Source organism: Armigeres subalbatus, chromosome 1 (assembly GCF_024139115.2).
Source record: "Armigeres subalbatus isolate Guangzhou_Male chromosome 1, GZ_Asu_2, whole genome shotgun sequence".
NCBI classification, from domain to species: Eukaryota; Metazoa; Arthropoda; class Insecta; order Diptera; family Culicidae; genus Armigeres; species Armigeres subalbatus.
The window spans coordinates 154,846,702-154,867,253 of NC_085139.1; the positions used below are offsets into that span (position 1 = coordinate 154,846,702).

At 40.7% G+C, this 20,552-nt stretch overlaps 1 protein-coding gene across 1 annotated transcript; it reads left to right on the plus strand.

Moving 5' to 3' along the window:
- Positions 1–6,865: 6,865 nt before the first annotated feature.
- On the plus strand, positions 6,866–20,061 carry LOC134207677 (bombyxin B-2 homolog). Its single transcript, XM_062683473.1, has 3 exons — positions 6,866–7,295; positions 19,375–19,713; positions 19,774–20,061. Exons 1-3 carry the CDS (start codon positions 7,287–7,289, stop codon positions 19,897–19,899), a joined length of 474 nt encoding a protein of 157 aa, XP_062539457.1. The 5' UTR covers positions 6,866–7,286; the 3' UTR covers positions 19,900–20,061.
- The last annotated feature ends 491 nt before the right edge of the window (positions 20,062–20,552 follow it).

Consider the following 20,552-nt stretch of genomic DNA (forward strand, 5'->3'; position numbering starts at 1 on the left):
GAACACCTTGATCGTCTAACATCGGTGTAAGTTTGTACAGGACACTGGTTTTGTCCAGCGTAATTTGTTGCTCGATAGACAACCTTCCGTTCTTTCTTATGATAGCCAGCTCTTCCGAATATCCGTCCGACTGTACGATTCTCCATAACACAGTCTCAGCATTTTCTAATTCTGCTTGCGGCTTGCGTTAGAATATATCCGACAAGGTGTCTCTGCAAATTTCGCCTGCATGCGTTTACAAAACGTTTCACGTAAGCTACGGTCCATAGCAACCGATTCCAATTGGAGAAACGGTCTATCTGTAGTAGCGGTGCAGTGCATATACCATGAATATAGCATTGACGTAGTTCCTCTTCAGTAGTAGTAATTCGCTCAACAGGTTGTGACCAACACTGATCAGGCTCATACAAAAACTCTGGCCCTTTATACCAGCGACTGGAAGCGTAAAGCAGGGGCCTTTACCCCATTTTGTGGCTTCATCTGCTATGTTGAGTTTACTTGGCACCCAACTACATTCGCTTGCATCCGTCGATGATAGTATTTCACCAATTCTGCATGTCACAAACTGCCTATAGCGTCGGTGTTCAGACCCAATCCACGCCAACGCAGTTTTTGAGTCAGACCAGAACACCTTTCGTCTGATTGGGACTGAATGGCCGTCGCCTACGAATGTTGCCAGTCGTACTCCCAATACACAAACCATCAACTCTAATCTGGGGATAGTAACGTGCTGAATAGGCGCCACTTTTGATTTCGCTGACACTAATGCGCAATTAACATCGTCCTCTACTCGAAAATAAGCCACGGAGTAGAGTATGCGTCCTCGCTTGCGTCAACAAATATATGCAGCTGAAGTGTCGAGTACAATCTAGTGCTTGCGTTGTAAAAATAAAAACGGGGTACTTGAAGTTCTCCAATGGCGTCGAATAAAGCAATCCATTTCTTCCAGCGTCCGAAGACATGATCGTTCACGCGTTCATCCCACTGAATTTTTGTCCACCAGACCTCCTGCATCATGATCTTGCCGTGTGCTAAAAACGAAGCTAGCAGGCCAAGCGGGTTAAATAAACTCATGACGCATTGCAGGATCTGTATTTTAGTTGGCCTGGTTTCATTATTATCGATGAGTTGAACGATTTCGTTGCCAAACGTTGTTGAAAAGTGCACTTCGTCTGATTCTGACTGCCAAAGCATTCCTACCACTTGCTCTGCGTTGTCGTTTTCTTTCGAAATCAACACTTTAACTCCTTCCGCCTGTATTCCACCTAGATGGTCTAAAACATCAGCACTGTTTGATCCCCAGTTTCGTAACTCAAATCCCCCTTTCGAATGTATAAACTTCACACTTTCAGAAACCTCCTTAGCTTCTTCGACGCTTTCGTAGCTACCAAGGTAATCGTCCACATAATGGCACATTACTATGTCATTCGCTGCCTTAGGGTACTGTGTGGCGAATTATGCTGCATTTTTATTTTTCACAAATTGCGCAGACGACAAAACGTGAGATGGCCACCGGGAATTGTCGAAAATGAAAAAGGACATGGGGCAAAGGGGTCAGCAAATCAGGCCCAGGCAGTAGCAGATTGTTTAGCGAAATTCCGGATACTTTTGCTGCAGCATCCCATACGAGATGCACTTTACCTGTTTTTTTGGGGTTTGTCACAGCACTTATATAGGTAGATACCAGACTCGTTTTGATTCGTTCGATAGCATTTCAGCTTCAGTTAGACGATGAGCGTATCCTTTTTTCTGGTATTCATCAATCTGATTATGTAGGTTTTCCTTCAGGCATTCATCCCGTAGCATTCGCCGTTCCAAGCATTTTAAACGCTGTAGAGCCATCGGAAAACTATCTGGTAGTTCTATTTCGTCGTAGCGCCATATCAAGCCAGTCTGGAAGCGATCCCCAATTCTAATCGTTGTTTCTTCTAATATTTTTTGAGCTCGTTTATTCTTATCGGACATCAATGGTTTAGCTGGTTCACGTAATCTGCGTTGAAATATTCTTTCATCATTGCCTCGAATTTATTGTTGGTATCGCATTCACAGATATGAAGGCTAACGTGTTCTGGCTTATTTTGAAAATCCAGACTCCCGTATACACACCAACCCAGGCGCGTTCTGGTTCCTATTGGTCCCCGGATACCTTTCTTTTTTCAGTGGTACAGCGAGCTCGAGATTCCGCAGTCCTAGCAGAAGACGCGGTACAGCATTTTCGTAACTTTCTACAGCGATTCCCGATAAGTGTAGGAAGTTCTTCTGCAGCTCGTCAAAACGTAATGTCTGACGGGGGAGATTGAGAGATTCAACGGTTCTAACGTTTAGAAGGTGGTAACGATTTTGTTGACCAACTTCAGAAACATCCAAGGATGTTTTAATATATGTGACTCAGGTTCCAATCTAGACATGTTCGCCGTCCACGTTAGGCACAACGGTGCGCTTTTCCCTTGAGCTCCCAATTCCTCAGCTAGGTCGTGCTCGATCAGTGTTGATGAAGAACCCTCGTCAAGGAATGCATATACTTTCACGGATTTTGTAGGGCCATGGAGCACAACAGGAAGAATTCGAAACAGCACAGATTGTCCGCAGTGATGATGACCATGATTTTCCGGAATCTGATTTGTACGATGATTTATAACTGCATTGGTAGGCGAATTATGTAACAAAGGGTGATGACGAAATTCGCAATTATTGACTCCACACCGATTCGTACTCTTACAGGCCCGACGTCCATGGAAATTCAGGCAGCTGCGACACAATTTCAAGGTTGTTATAGTTTTCCACCGCTTGTCGACACTGCTCTTCTTGAAAATGATGCACTCTATCAAGCAACCAGTATGGGTTCCGTGAAGGCCCTTCTACCATCGAAGCAAATCAGTTGGTAACGGAAACAGCTAAGATAGCGCGTGGTTGAAATAGGAGAGGTATTACTGCGCATTGATTACACTAGATGTAAAGAATGAATTTCATAACGCTAGCTGGGGAGCCATAGCTGATTCCATGCATCACTTGAGAGTCCCGGATTATCTGTGCAGGATTCTGAAAAGCTATTTTCAGAATAGGATATTGTTAGTCGACACTGACGCTGGTCAGCAGTCGATTGAAATGTCAGCAGGTGTTCCACAGGGATCGATCCTCGGACCGGCTCTGTGGAATATCATGTATGACGGAGTATTACGATTAAATCTCCCGGCCGGTGTGAAAATAGAAGGCTTTGCGGATGATGTGATGCTAGAAGTCACAGGCGACACCCTCGACGAAGTTGAATTATAAGCGTTAGGTTGGCGTTAGCACATCACAAGACTGTGGTTGTTGTGGTGCATAACCACCATGGGTTGCAGCAAGCGAGGATAATCGTAGGGTCATTAAAGCATCTGGGCGTGATGATCGACTAGAAGCTCAATTTTACGAGCCTCGTCGATTATGTATGCCAAAGGGCTTCATTGGTGAAAAAAATCTTTATCGCGAATGATGTCCAATGAATCGGCGGTGCAGAATTAGGCTTATAGCAGGTGTAGCATTGTCTATCATCCGATACGGTGTACCAGCATGGTCCAAAGCACTAGAGACCGGGTGCAATGTTAAGAAATTAATTAGGATACACCGGCTGATGTGTATGCAAGCGCATATCGCACCATATCTTATGATGCGGTGTGCGTCATTGCTGGAATGATGCCGATAGACATACTTCTGAACGAAGATGTGGGGTGCTTCAACGACAGGGACTCTGGCGTCTTGAACAAAACCAGCAGCTGCAGTAGAAACTACTGTGATGCAGTGAATACCATGCTCACCCCTACAACAAAAACGTCGCTGATGGGTTGCGATGACCTCCGTATGTAGATACAGAGGTCATTGTGGTTCCCGCGCGGTGTTTGTTGTCGGGGTGCTCGTCTCCTACGTGAGTTTATGATACAGACCGATAGGTTACTATCATAGCTTGCGAACGACGGGTGGTGAGGTTATCACCCTTGAAGTCTATGTTGTATTTTAAGTTATAACGTCGAGTGCGTTAGCATAGGCGTGAGCGTTCTCGATAGTCCTCCCCTGATGTATTGCTTAATTGCGGACCGGGGGATACGGACTGGCGAAAGGGTTTTGGTTTTAGTGGGTCGGGTTATTAAATTCCCTAGAATTAAGATCCAAAACCTTTATATTACGATGTCAGGCATTAGGCCGAAGGCCGTGTGTGTTCCAGCACGAAATTAACTTCCCGATTACAATCACACAATACATATTTCGGAAAAGAACATAAAAATAATACAAGGGAACTCTGACTCAGACATTTTCGGCCATTTATTCCATTGACCGGCCGAAACAATAAAAAATGACGTGACGAAACTATAACACGTTCACCCGCGAGCACGGTACACTTCGATCGGTTTGATTTATTATTAAGTTGTAGCAAAAGTTCTTATGAAAAACTTTGTCGAAGACACCAAGTTCGTAGTTCCGTTACCTTTGGAGAATTTTTACGTTTTATGATGACAACCCCTTAAAAATGTTTTTTTATCATATATTTTTCATTTTCATTTCTACATTTTATGCATGCCTTAAAAAGTTTTGCCGTTTAGTGGCTATTGCGACTTAAAAACTTGAAAAATAAAATGGGATTATTTTTAGTCATATTTGATTTAATTGCAACTTGACAAAGAGTAAATTCGGTATACAAAATAAGTTACGCCCAAATCGCAAATCAGTCCCAAATTGTGGCAGTCAATCTTATACGCGTAACAAAGTACAAGTAACGAACTTTAAATTAATACCTGAGCTGTAGGTAGAGTTATAATCGAATGTAAGTAATGTTGCATCAAACACCATTTCCTACTATGCAAAGCAGAAATTAATCTCCCATCATAAGGAGTATATGAACCAATGTACCATGCGTCTCCATACGGTTGTATGTTTATGCGTCGAACATGTTTGAAGCTTGTTGGTATAAAAAGCAATAAATCTCCAAAAGTAATGATACTACAAACTTGGTTTCTTCGACAAAGTTTTTCAGGAGAACTTTTGCTACAACTCTCGTGAAGACATGTTGACCTTCCATGTTGTAAAATGGACAAAATAATTTTTTCATCTTACTTTTAGGGGGATTGGTTGATGGGAGAGCTATCTAAATACCTCCAAAGAAGCGCTCGACTTACTGATAAAATGTCTCGAAGTCAACGATATGATGCTTTTACCTAACGGTCAAAATTTCCAACCCTTTTGCCCAACAGATCAAAAAAGCATCGCATCGTTGCCGCAGATCCCAGGAAAGCAACTAAAAGCCATTATGGAAGTGTTGGTCCTGCTTTGATTGAATACATGTCTCTTGTACATAATTTTTTGAAAGTCGCTGATGTTAGACTGTAATCATTGTTCACCCATCCCCTTGTCTGTTGTAGCTCACCACGAATGACTTGCTGTCTCGTTGTGCATTTCAACGTCTGTTGTAAATCCTGTTCGTTGTCATTCTTTCGTTGTTGTCTCCCAAGAAATTAGAACTGAAGAACTGATCTTCTTCGAGCACAACGGATAATCTTATGCCCATGGGGAAGAGAATATTTTCCACCCGACAACATGCTGCACTGGTTTGAGCATCGAACTCGATATCTCCGGATTGAAATTCTACGTCCTTGGAAGGCTAATTGGAGAACAGACGTAATAACGAAGCATTCCCTTCGACCATGGATTCAATGGACGTGTCAAATAGCGAATTTCGCATTTAGAGCCACGTTCGTAGAACTTCATATTTGACATTTGTTACTATCGCCTTTTGTTGACAGTGTCGAACTAAATTTTATTAAGTGTAACATGCATGCGGTAGTAGACTTACCAAAAGGTTGATTTAAAAAAAAATCTGTCCGTCACGTTTGACTGTGTGAAGACTATCAGACACACCTCGCGCCTTCCAACGCCTTAGATGTTCTACGAAGTCCGAAAATACGAAAATACCAAAACAGCGTATTTTTTTTATTTGTCGTCAATTGTTTCGTAGACCGTGACATAAATATATTTAGCCATATGTACAATAATACATACATTAGTTTATATTATCTATCGTTGGTTGGTTCAACTCGCATCAAAAAATACTTTGGTAAGTAAATTTCTGATAATTGTCACATCAATTTTATCGCAATATGCGTTATGTAACAGGACATTATTCTATTTAGAGGCGCATGTTTCGCGTAGTTTCCTCTATGATTACATATAAAAAAGTTTCTATTTCTTAATGGGTGAATGGGAGCAGAGAAGTTTTCTAAAATATCCGTAGAGCAAACTCTGTTCCATATATAACACCATTTATATAAGCAACCATTGCGAACTCCCTTCGCTTTTTGAGCCCATCTAATTTAATTAACATGCACCGTGACTCATAAGATGGTAACGGAAGGTACGCCCAGAGTAATTTTCTTAAAGCAAACAACAAAAACTGTTTTTGAACTGACTCTACGATTGACGCGTATCTTGATATGGGGCCCAAATAACAAAAAAGAGGCCTTTTTTGCCGGATTTGTCACGCGTTCACATTCCTAATGTGACGAATCAATTTCATAGTGTCTTTGTTTCATCGTGTTTTAACAAATAAGATTGCTGTTACTAATGGAGATTTATAATTTTAAGTCAAAACACTCGAAAAATGCAAATATGCGATCATTTACTAATAGTTTAACATTTATCTGGCAGATCTTGTCGAGCCTACAAGATACAGATAATGCAGCTCTTTTTTAGTCTGGAACCCTTTTCCAAGAAATATGCACGCCTGAGAGTATAAAGTAGTACAGCCTTTTCCAGTCAGCCACAACATCATGGACTAACGCATCGTGGAATCACTTGTGCAAGCTTCGGGCTCAGATGGGCGGCAACATTTCTACATATTTTCATTCAGAGCAAGACAAGACACCGGATGAGCCGACCGGAGCATTCAATGTCCGTTTCATCCAGTGATAATAAGTATAAAAATGGCATATTCCCAAAGTGTCTGGCTCATATTCTGTTACACACCGCATCGGCGAGCACCTCCGCGTTGATCTGTGAAGCAGATTGCGCTGTTTTCGTTTCTATAAAAAAAGTGCTTAACGGTCAACATGAACAGTTTTTCGGACAACGGTTTACTAGGCGATTCTAGAATTATTGGTGCCATAGAAATTAGGTCACTGGATAGTGGAATGTGATCTGGCAGTGATTGGTCGCCAGGTTTGTTCCGGTGTTCGTTGAATTCGGTTAATACGCGGAGTATCCCACGCATAATTTCATTTGGATTATCGATCGTACCACGGCGAAGGTGTGCAAACAGGATCATGAAACCGGTACGTTGTGTTCGATGAAGGGTTGCAAGAATGTAAATAGTAAACAAAATGTACGAGAATCAAATATTGATATGTTCTGGTGGTTTCCGGTATTTTCAAGCGAGTAAGCAAAAAAGCGTGATAGCCTGAGAGGTCACGTAAATCACGTGTGATTTTGCTGATCCGTCTATGCATGGAGGTGTAGTAGATTAATCACCTCTGGATGACACCTGTTGGCGGATGTTCATTCACCTTAGGCTGCAAAAAACGTTATCAAATATTTTATATTGTGTTTTTTTGCTTTATTTATATCATATAGACATGCATCACATTTTTTCACGGTTCGAAGTTCAGAATTTAAAAAATGTAGCTTTATTTGTTACTTTTATTGAATCATGCTAAACGGTTTGTCAAAAAAAAGTGTTATGTGAACAAGACGGAATAAAAAAACTGAAAGTAGAACGATCAATTTGTTTTGATTGCCAGCAACTTTTCCGGTAATAAGTTGTGTAAGAGCTAAGTGACTTTTATTCTCACTTCCACTTATTTTGCCTTTCTCGTAGAACAAAGTTGTATCGAAAGGCTATCAATCCATTCACAAAAATGAGTGACATTCAATGATAAAGGAGAAAAAAAAATCCAAAAACAAACTTTTTGTAGAATGCACAGAGACTCAAAGTGTTATATACCAATCGACTCAGCTCGACGTACTGAGCAAATGCCTGTCTGTCCGTGTGTATGTGTGTGTGCCTATGCACACGTGTCATGACAAACATTGACCAATTTTCACATAGTAATTCTCAACTAATTCTCGAAACAATTTGTACCCGACAGAGAATAAGCGAAAGTGTAGTTGATCACAATTAAATTTTTTAACGATTGCTCATTTAAAAAAAAAATGAAATAAAATTTAAAAGAGTTATAAAACATAGTGATTAAGTCATAACGTGCTATAAAATGCCTTGTAGAATAAACTCATGTAAGCCATTTTATTCGATTTAGTACATGACTTTAGTACAAGAAATGGGACACATGCTTTGATAGCAGACTAGTCAAGACGAATACGCTTCTGCAGCTATTATACGGTAAAGTTGGAATTGCATAATTCTTTACTTAGTATTTTTGAAAATTCCCTCGCAAATAATAACTTACAACTAATTTTCCGATAATGTATTTGATTGATTAATTGGGTTAATTGAGAACATTTGTAGCTCGGCTGTGTAATTTTAGGCAGTAATCTGAAAAACTGATCATATTTTGATTTTCAGAGTTATTCAATATGACCCAATTGTATGGGATTGGTATGAAAGTATTGTACTAAGAACTATTTTAAGGTCGCCTTACAAACGAATGGTCATGGGTTCGATTCCCAGCCCCTCCACCAAAACCCTCGTCAGTCACCGGATGCGCAGCCTATTGCGTGCCTTACGCTCACGGCTGCCTGATGACGACTGACAACTTGTTCTTCTCGGAGGCATTCCTCCAACGTTACCCGGATAAATGGCAACCGAACAATGCATCGATCATTGGATACACGACATGGACAAAATAGACACAATGGACTCACGACGCGATGGACCAGCAACGACAACAACAATGAATAATGAAATTTTTTAAAAATAGATTCTGTGTGGATTTTGGCTGCAAAATACCACAGTAGATCTCGGCACAGTAGCGGTTAAGTAAGACAGAGGCCAAATAAAGCAAGGAATAAAAAAAACTATTTAAAGGCCTTTAAGTCCGTGCTGGAGTTAGGAACCTAGCATGTCCATAAAAGTTCCTAGAGCCCTTGTGAATGATTCTCTATTCAAATAAGTCTGTAGCAGATGTTCAAGGATATCCAAATTGATCTGGAGTTGAAATCAATAAGCTACCAGATAAACTACGCTTGTTACTAAACCGAAAGCAACTCAGCATGTCCATGTCAGTCTCTTGAACTCTTGAGTGTGAATTGGAATTTAAATTATTTCTTTGTTCTTGGTAGTATGAGTCCATCAGGCCTAAGGTCATTAGGCCAAAGAATCATTAGAACGAATGGTCATTAGGCCAAATAAAAAGTGACAATGAGTACTGAGCACTCAGTTCTTCATTTTATTCCTTTCTTCCTTTTTCCTTCTCCCTTCTTCTTTCATAGTTCTTTATTCTCACATCTTCCTTTTTCTTTCTTATTTCTTCTTACTACCTTCTACATTCTTTTTCCCCCTATTTTTTCTTTCTTTCTTTCTGCTCCTTTTTTACTTGTTCATTCATCCTTCTTTCGTCTCTTTCTTCCTACTTCTTTCTTCTTACACTTTTATCCCTTTTTCATTCTTCTTTTTTTCTTTTTGCTTCTTCCTTTTCATTTCCCACTTTCTTACTGTTTACTTCTCACTTCTCGCTGCTCATTTCTCATTGCTCGAATTTCACTACTGCTCATTTCTCACTTCTCATTCCTCGATCTCATCATTTCTCACTACTTATTACCCATTTCTCATTTTTCACAGTGATAAGACGTCTCACTACTCTTTTCTTATTTCTCATTTCTTGTTTCTTTTTACTCATCACTTTTTTTCTTATTTCTCACTTCTCAATTATCATTACTCACTTCACACTTTTCACACCCCATTGTTCGGACATACAGGTCCTTGCTACGAGCTCATGTTTAGCGTAGCCAACACCAACACCAAATAACGCACATCAAAACAGAAAAAAAAACATATGAGTTTTCAGAACATTGTAAATTAATGTCCAAGTCGGGTGGTTCAATCCCCGGTATATAGGCAATTAACTTTGATAGAACAGAAAAAACTTAACAGTATAAAGCATGAAATGTGAGCTTTGATCAATATGCAACTTTAATTAGATACATGCTTTAAATATGACTTATGGATTTAATGAACTCCAAACTTATTCTATATGATCAATGTTGAGATCAAAAATTGGATTTTTATTTCAAAGTGAAGAGTGAACAATCGTATAATATCATTGTTGTTGTTGACGATTATTGACATCTCGTGCAACTGACAGTGGTCGATATGCACACTGTGCCCGGGACATGGTGGCTTTTTTCCAGCTACACGAGCTCGATGGGGATGTCGATAGCCTGCGGCCATATGAAGAGTGCATGATTGCAAGCGTTCGAATTAGGACGCAAAATAGTGACGAAGTTCTGGTTTTGTGGTTTGTGCGATCGGTGACTAAAAAACAGTGCGTGATCGTGTTTTCGAGAAATACGCAGAATGTTCGCGCGAGCATCCAAATTTATTTTGTTCTTAATAAATTTTTAGAGCGGTTTTGTATTTCACGATGTGCACAAAACGATCGCTCGATCTTACTTTTAATTACTTATCGATTCTGTATACCTCCGGTGGTGCAAAGGGCCGACTTGAAAGATCTCCATCCTGAGCGATGTCCAGCTATTGCTTTAATCTGTTGCTAGGTTAGATTTTGGTCGACTTCTTTTATTTCTTTATTGACGCTTCGCCGCCTCTGGGTCTGCCTCTGCTGCGATGTCCCGCTGGGTTCCAGTCTAATGCTTGTTTACAGATTTCATTTTGGCCCCTACGTAGAGCCGATTCAGCCCCACTTCCGATCCCGAATTTCTGTTGCTATCGGCCTCTGGTGACAACGACGATGGAGCTCGTTGTTTGAGATCCAGTTGTGAGGCCATCAGGGGCCCGAGTTATATACCGCAGGCATCTGTTGATGAACACCTGCAGCCGTTGAGTGTTCTCCACTGATACACACCATGTTTCGCTAGCGTATAACAGCACAGATTTCACGTTAGAGCTGAAAATTCGTATTTTGGTGCGTTCACTTATCTGTTCTTTTATTATTTCTTCAACTTAAACTGTTCGTTATTACTTTTTAAACTCGCAAAGGCAGTTCTTGCTTTCTTGATCCGTGCACCTATGTCGATCTTGGTACCGCCGTCTGACGTCATTTGGCTACCAAGATATTGGAAGCTTTCAACATTCTTCACTGGTTGCCCGGCTACTGAGAAACTGGAAGGGTCACCATGCTTACATTCAACGATTTGGTTTTGTTGACGTTGATGACTAAACCTGCCGAAGAGGAGCGCTCGGCAAGGTCGTTTAGCTTACTTCGCATATCAGAGCGCCGTTGAGCAAAGAGTGCAACGTCATCAGCCAATTCGAAGTCGTTTAGGTGCTCCATGGTTATAGGCTGCCATAACAGCCCGCGGTTTGGTTCACGATCAATCGCACCTATCAGAATCTCGTCGGACAAGACCCTATTGTGCAGCACTCTACTAAGGCCGATGATTTTCTCAGGAACCCCCTTGCGTTTCAGGGCGCCCCACATATTCTCGTGATTGAGACGGTCGAAAGCTTTTTCGTAGTCAATGAATACCAAGTGAAGGGACTCCTGGAATTCGTTGACCTGCTCCAGAACGATACGGAGCGTGACAATATGGTCCACACAGGATCTTAGAACTTTGATCGCGCGATCGTCCAAAATAATTTGTTCTGCTTTGAGCGGTCGTTCAATTAATTAACTAGTGCGCATTTGGTCCTATTTTAGGTTACACGCTGGTTCGATAGCAACCATTTCGGCAAACGACGTTTTCGGGAAAAAGACATTTTCAGCCGTATGATCCGGTCGGCGACATTTCCGGCCAAATGCCTTTTTGATCAAATTACCTTTTCGGTCAAACGGCGTTTTCGAACGAATAGTCAGTTCGGCCATGCGACATTTTTGCCGTATCCCGTTCGATTTCTGGCAACCGACCATTTCGGCCAAATGATTTATTTGGTCGAATGACCAGTTCAGCCGTATGTTCCTCTCGCTCACATGAAATTTTCTGCTGAACCGTTTCGGCCAAACGTTCAATTTGGCCAAATGGAATCCGGCTAGGTAACTTTCGGCCTAACGTGTTTTTCGGTTAAGGTGCAATAACAATTGGACTAAGGAAAAAGCTTTCCGATCAAACCAACATCGATGTCTGTCCTTCACAAGAGTATAAGTGTGGTGGTGCAGCACTGAGCAACAGCACCAACATCCACTCAAAACATGTGTTTGTGTGGTTGATTGCCAATTTTCCTTCCTCCTTAGGTTGCATTCGGCTTAATGGCTTTCAACCCAATGACTTTTGCCCTTCCCCAGTTTTACTAAATCACATTTGCTTCATAATACCATTACCATACTACCAGTCATCGTTGAACGGAAAAAATTGCATTCAAACATACTCTTCAGGAACACACGTATACATGACCCCAGTGATCATGTCCTATCATATACCTATTATTAAAACAAAATAATTGACCAGATTCACTGGTTTTTAAACTGTTAAAAAAATCTAAGCAATAAGAATTATATAAAAAGTAATCGGGGGGCCTTCTTAGCCGTGCGGTAAGACGCGCGGCTACAAAGCAAGACCATGCTGAGGGTGGCTGGGTTCGATTCCCGGTGCCGGTCTAGGCAATTTTCGGATTGGAAATTGTCTCGACCAGAGCATGAAATAATCATCTTCACGAAGCAACTTCGGACCGAATATTGACAAGCGTCGCATGTCTATTCAAAACATAGAATGACTTACTCAGTTTTCTTCTTTGCATATTCATTCATTTGATTGGTACTGAGAATGGTCACTGCGTTTAAAGAAAACATAATTGGCCTGGATTATGTTGACTTTTGGCACTAAAATTTCCCCTCAGTTTAACGTCGGGGTCAGATCTATGATAGTAATTGTTGAAATCATCATTCATGTGTTTAGTTTTACAGTATTTCATTAGTTTACAAAATCTAAATAAATATTCACTGACTGATAATTGATCGGAAATTGTCAATGTTCAGCCGAATATGAATATGTACGAAATGAGAATGACAAAGAAGGCCGATGGGCTTCACCAAAAATCTTCGATTATTTTAAGCTCTGGTCTCGACTTCCCTGGGCATAAAAGTATCATCGTGCTAGCCTCATGATATACGAATGCAAAAATGGTAACCTGGCTAAGAAACCTCGCAGTTAATAACTGTGAAAGTGCTTAATGAACACTAAGCTGCGAGGCGGCTCTGTCCCAGGGTGGGGATGTAATGCCAATAAGAAGAAGAAGAAGAAGAAGAAGAAGAAGAAGAAGAAGAAGAAGAAGAAGATAAAAAGTAATCGAAATTATTCATTTTCGCATCACATTATTGCTCTCAGATTATTCCCATTACTCCAAGAATGATGATAGGTTTTTTCGTTCTATCAAAGATTTCTCGCTTAACTTTTCAAAAGGACCTAAGTAACATTTATTTCATGAATTAATTTGAATAGCGCAATCAACAGAAAAACATGAAAGCTTTCGATTGCAGTACTCAAATTAATTAATGAAAAAATGTTACTTAGGTCCTTTTGAAAAGTTAAGCGAGATTTCCTGCTTATACTTTTCATACTGGCAATCTCAAACCTTTCGTGACAGATCGTAGGGTTCTCTAATTCCATGAAATAACCATATCTCCCTTTTTGGTGATTAACTTATAATTAATATTAAAAAAATCATAAGGGTTGTGTACAAGACACGACCGCCCGACGTAAACTACGTAAAGCCGTTTGGTGAAATGAAGAACCTAGCAAGACCCATAATTCATGAATATTACAAAATTGTTCTTTTGATTACTTTTGAGACAACACTGGTGTCGAGCAATATTAAAAACATAAAATTTGTTGGATACGACAATTACATTTTGAAAGTAGCTGATATATTCATGTAATTAAGTCAAAAATTTTTAATTCTCGAGTTTTATATAATATGAGAAGTTTAGTTTTGTTTGTTTAATTTGTTAGGGGTTTCACTTGAAAAAAATCAATTTCATTGTTGTTTTTTCTTATTTTTCGAAAAATATTCTGAATGAGCTTAATTTAATTTGGGTATTTCTATTGCAAATAATAATTTGCATAAAATTAGTTTCGGTTAATATTCTTTTGTATAAAATTTTGGTTCTAAAAAGAACCGATTAACCTTCGATAATGTGCAATTTCAATCCCTAACAGCAAAAATGAAAATTTTAGCTGACTGCTACTGATATCATCCTTGCATTTAAATTTCCTAACTAACCGAAGTTCTGCGTAACTAACCGAAGTTTGTCTCCAATTGACCAATTTTATATTGTTATTTTTCTCAATGGTACGCATTGGAAATCACTGACAGCACATAACCAAATTCAGAATCTTGCCGTTGTCACTGGGACCGCTTCTGGACGCCCTGGTCTGCTCGCCGTGAGGCCGTGACATCCAGAATGAAAATGACGCGAGCACGCGAAACACGGGGCTTTTTATACATAGGGAAAACGAAGTAGTGTATCAAAAGGCCCGTACCTTACTGCAATCTGATGTCCGTGTTGGGGATTTATGAACGGAATTGAATTTTTCACCCGGTTTGGAAAGAAATAACATTTTCAATAGTTTAACGTTGATAATCAATAGTATCAATAGAATTGGCAAATTGCTGGAGAGTTTCTGAATCGATTGATAAGCAAATGTCGAAAATCCATCGAAAGATAAAGACGCTATTAGCGTTTGAAATCTATCCTAATTTCGTGACGGTCTCGAATTTGGAAATTTCGGTTTTGCACCCTGTATCTGAGTATTCCCCTTAGACGTAGTTTACGTCAAAATTTCATCCGCATCATCACTCATAAATCTCAATCAACGAGCCCTCCTGTGCGAACGAAATCGTCTGCGATTTTAAATGAATGCATTACGCTTGAATTTTTAATGCTAAAACGCATCATTCCACTCATTTACCAAATCATCATTTTGCTGTCTCGAACTGGGGGAGCGTGAATGCTGCAACGCGCGCGCGGGGGAGAGCAGTTTTCTTATAACCAATAAAGATGGCTCATTAGTCCCTCCTCTTTGTTGTCCGGTATGACTGCAAATATTGTGTAACCGTCAAACACTCACCAAAGGGGCGTGGCTACAGGTTCAACTTTATTGATTACAAGAAAGCAGCTCTTCCGCGCGCGCGAGCCTTTTCGATCAAGATGTCGCGGAGACCAGACCTTCGGCATCGGCGGAGCTCCTACCAGAAATTTTATTCCCGGCGATGGTGTGGGTTGCGCGGTCGTCGTCGTCAGCATCAACAGCACTCAGATGGAATTTTCTTGCGTGTCTACGATGGCGGCTATGGTGGTGTTTATTTCTGCAACGGTTGCGTCTGAAGTGTCATCAGTGAAAGCAGCTCTTAAGGCATAATTTGAGGCGAGACGAATTTCGATCAAAGTTCATATTAATCGCTTGGTGATGGCTGTTAGTTTCCGTCGGTGGCGAAATCACGACCGTGTGTTAGGAACACTACACAAATTTATTCGCATGAATAGCATGAATACCAGTGAAATTTCCCCTCAAGATTATTATTTTAGTACATAGACTGCTACTTGTTTTAGGTTTAATTTCCATCCATGCGAATACATTTTTGCAGCTTCTCCTTCTGACGCACGCTCTTCGTTCCCACCGATGGCGTAGGTAGCGCTCGTAACAGGATCGTTGCGACAGAGAATCCAACGATGGCAATCTGTTGCAGTGTAGCGGTAAAACCATAGAGCCAGCATCTGCATTTGAGTGAAATACTCTTGTGATATTCTGACTATCGAATGGTTGCTGTTGTGTTGGTGATTAGAAATCCGCATGATCTGAAATCTGTCCTTTTCAGGGCATTAAATTTTTCATTGGAGGAATTTGGTTTGACTGAGAGTAAATTCATGAGATTGTTGCAAAAAGTCGCCAGCAGTAACGCAAAAATTCATAAGATTCAATCCATCATTCGACTTCTGCAGAGTAAGTGATTAAAAATCCATCGAAAGATAAAGACGCTATTAGCGTTTGAAATCTTACATGATTTCGTGACGGTCCCCAATTTGGAAATTTTCATTTTGCACCCTGTATCCGAGGCTTCCCCTTAGACGTAGTTTACGTCAAAATTATTTCATCTTAACCTTCCTCTCAAACATAATGGTGGTCCTGAAAAGAACCGATTCATTTCCACTTGTGGCTTATCAACAGTACGGAGTTGACTGCCAGATTCAAAGATGCTGTTGGGAACACGGATGTAAAGATGTACTGCTGTTGCCACGACCGCCACCACGAACGAAAAATTTCATCCGCATCATCACTCATTATTCTCAATCAACGAGCCCTCCTGTGCGAACGAAATCGTCTGCGATTTTAAATGAATGCATTACGCTTGAATTTTTAATGCTAAAACGCATCATTCCACTCATTTGCCAAATCATCATTTTGCTGTCTCGAACTGGGGGAGCGTGAATGCTGCCACGCGCGCGCGGGGGAAAGCAGTTTTCTTATAACCAATAAAGATGGCTCATTAGTCCCTCCTCTTTGTTGTCCGCAAATATTGTGTAACCGTCAAACACTCACCATAGGGGCGTGGCTACAGGTTCAACTTTATTGATTACAAGAAAGGAGCTCTTCCGCGCGCGCGTGCCTTTTCGTTCGAGATGTCGCGGAGACCAGACCTTCGGCATCAGCGGAGCTCCTACCGGAAATTTTATTCCCGGCGATGGTGTGGGTTGCGCGGTCGTCGTCGTCAGCATCAACAGCACTCAGATGGAATTTTCTTGCGTGTCTACGATGGCGGCTATGGTGGTGTTTATTTCTGCAACGGTTGCGTCTGAAGTGTCATCAGTGAAAGCAGCTCTTAAGGCATAATTTGAGGCGAGACGAATTTCGATCAAAGTTCATATTAATCGCTTGGTGATGGCTGATAGTTTCCGTCGGTGGCGGAATCACGACCGTGCGTTAGGAACGCTACAAAAATTTATTCGCATGGATAGCATCAATACCAGTGAAATTTCCCCTCAAGATTATTATTTTGGTAGATAGACTGCTACTTGTTTCAGGTTTAATTTCCATCCATGCGAATACATTTTTGCAGCTTCTCCTTCTGACGCACGCTCTTCGTTCCCACCGATGGCGTAGGTAGTGCAATCTGTTGCAGTGTAGCGGTAAAACCATAGAGCCAGCATCTGCATTTGAGTGAAATACTCTTGTGATATTCTGACTATCGAATGGTTGCTGTTGTGTTGGTGATTAGAAATCCGCATGATCTGAAATCTGTCCTTTTCAGGGCATTAAATTGTTCATTGGAGGAATTTGGTTTGACTGAGAGTAAATTCATGAGATTGTTACAATAAATCGGCAGCAGTAACGCAACAACTCATAAGATTCAACCCATCATTCGACTTCTGCAGAGTAAGTGATTCAAAATCCATCGAAAGATAAATACGCTATTAAAGTTTGAAATCTATCCTAATTTCGCGACGGTCTCGAATTTGGAAATTTCCGTTTTACACCCTGTATCTGAGTATTCCCCTTAGACGTAGTTTACGTCAAAAAATTATTTCATCTTAACCTTCCTCCCAAACATAATGGTGGTCCTGAAAAGAACCGATTCATTTCCACTTATGTGCCTCATCAACAGCACGGAGTTGACTGCCAGATTCAAAGATGCTGTTAGGAACACGGATGTAAAGATGTACTGCTGTTGCCACGACCGCCACCACCACCTGACGAAAAATTTCATCCGCATCATAACTCATAAATCTCAATCAACGAGTCCTCCCATGCGAACGAAATCATCCGTTCTCCGTGACATGCAGAATGAAAATGACGCGCGCACGCGAAACGCGGGGCTTTTTATACATAGGGAAAACGAAGCAGTGGATCTAAAGGCCCGTACGTTACTGCAATCTGATGTCCGTGTTGGGGATTTATGAACGGGATTGAATTTTTCCCCCGGTTTGGAAAGAAATAACATTTTCAATAGTTTAACGTTGATAATCAATAGTATCAATAAAATTGGCAAATTGCTGGAGAGTTTCCGAATCGATTGATAAGCAAATGTCGAAAATCCATCGAAAGATAAAGACGCTATTACCGTTTGAAATCTTACATGATTTCGTGACGGTCCTAAATTTGGAAATTTTCATTTTGCACCCTGTATCCGAGGCTTCCCCTTAGACGTAGTTTACGTCAAAAAAAACGTTCGGCCATACAGGCAAATCTGTCTTGGTACAGTGATCACCACGTCTTGGTACGGTGTGCCACTATCCAAGCCGTTCCTGGGTGGACGTTAGGCAGAGTAACAGCGATTTCAACAATGGCCCTCTGCTAATCTTCAGTTTCTATTCAATTCACACACTGTTCAAAACATCTCTCGCATTCCTTAGCGATCGCAAGGACATAGTCGGAACAGATGTCGACGAGTTTGAAAATGCTTTGCTCCCAGGGAGGAGTTAGTCTCACATCATTAACTAGGGGAATTGTTCCGATCTCCATCTCACTTATATTTATCTCATCGCGAAATAAAGATATGTAGCACCAATTTCGTAACTTCTTTTTGCCAAGCACGCATTCACTGCTGAAAAAAAAAATCACAAAAATAAGAAACAAATCAAATTGCTTTCCATTGCTTTGTTTTTAATGGGATGAATATCGGAGCCATGAGATGAATTCCAGGATCAGTTCCCCTATTTAATTTAAATTTAAGTGTTGCTCCAATAGTTACACCTTGTACTACCTACGAGTTTGTGCGAATCTCTCCACGGTCTATTTGCACTATTTTTGCAAAACACTCATCATATCCCTAAAAAAAAGTGGAAATGAGATTTCAATTAAGCCCAATTCGATATGAGTGCAATTGCGTGCTCATAGCTAAAAATCATTTAACATCATTATGTTTTCGCCATGCAATCTGCATGAAAATTGTTTCGAAGGCGCGCTTGTTTCACTGCATTGCTCATTACTTACTCACTATTTGCGCTTCGGGGTTGCAGCATAAGTCAAGACCGGACCACGTGTTCCATAAAAATGCCTAAATGAATAATCATTTGAAAGTTTTCGTTGAATATTTGAATGGAACCGGATCGTCAAAAAGATGAACTTCTTGTTTACCATCATCATTATCTTTTTTATAGACATCATTCGTGCATCGTAGAAGAGAAACATTCTTGTGCATATGACTGTATGATACCGATTGTCTTATTCTTGATGATCATAGCAAAGCAAATCATCATTATTATCGCTAGCAGACTAATATTTATTGACGGAGAAAATTTATTGAGTATATCTAAATCATCACATTTTTCTTTTATCTACTTACAGACATTTATAGTTCTTCTTTTTCTAACAATGCTCCTTATTACGAACGTCAGTGCAAGAGCAGTGCGCAGATCATGCGGGAAGTACTTAGCGGATCGAATCTCCGATCTTTGCAAAGTTCGTGGTGGATATTCCCAGCTAGGCTCTGTTGACGGCGGAATGCAGCCCTACCGCCGCAGGAAGCGAGGAATAGTCGACGAGTGCTGCAAACAGAGCTGTACAGACGCTGCTCTTATGCAGTATTGCATGGAACAAGTGGAAGAACCGGAGGAGGTCGTGACGTCCAACGAGGAGAGCAAGCCCACGACTCCGGCAACAACGGAAAAGATCGTCAAACAACCCGTAAGAGTTCTCCAGCGAATAGTTTGGAAACCCAATAATATTTTATTAAATTACTTGCAGCTATTTACGACGAAATTTCCCTTCAATACGCTGCCTATGGAGTTCGGAACGGTGCGACCGGAGTTCTACAGGATAAATGCCAAATACATGGGTAGCAAGCGAAAACAGTACTACCACATCTACTAGAATGTAATGAGACTCGGGCGAATGTGATATTTGTAAATAGTGAACGCTCATAAAGAACTGAATCAAAGGGTGAGATCCTTATAGACTGTGATTTAAATGTTAGAGCATAAATAAAAAAGTTCTAGTCAACTACGATGAAATATAAAATAAGAATGAAAACAACTCGAGCCTGTTCATTGTGTGACAGAACAAATGTATAATAAGAATGTATTCATAGGGGTATTTTCTCGGTGGTATTTGTTCTATTGCATCCTAGTAATAATAGTGAAAAAGGTGGCTATATGAACACGTTGAGGATCGCCACACATAATCCATGCCACATCTTCCCTCCTCTCTAAAACAAAAAAGGAAAAAATAACACTTCCGACATTTTATGTATAATGGGGTTACTCTATCAATATGATCAAAGGGCACCTTGCAGCTAACGATTACTCCCGGAATATTATTTTTCTGCGAGCGTCTCATTTCGTAACTAATTTCGGGGTACCTCCACGCAGAATTGTGATTCATCCTATTCATAATAACTCCATTCTTCATGTGTGCGTCCCACCAACGCAGAAGAAGGAACTTTTGAATGCAGACGTTCCACCACGTGAATCTGTGGTGATTCTGGTCCACAATAACCCCATGCTTATTGTGGTGTCCCACCAAAG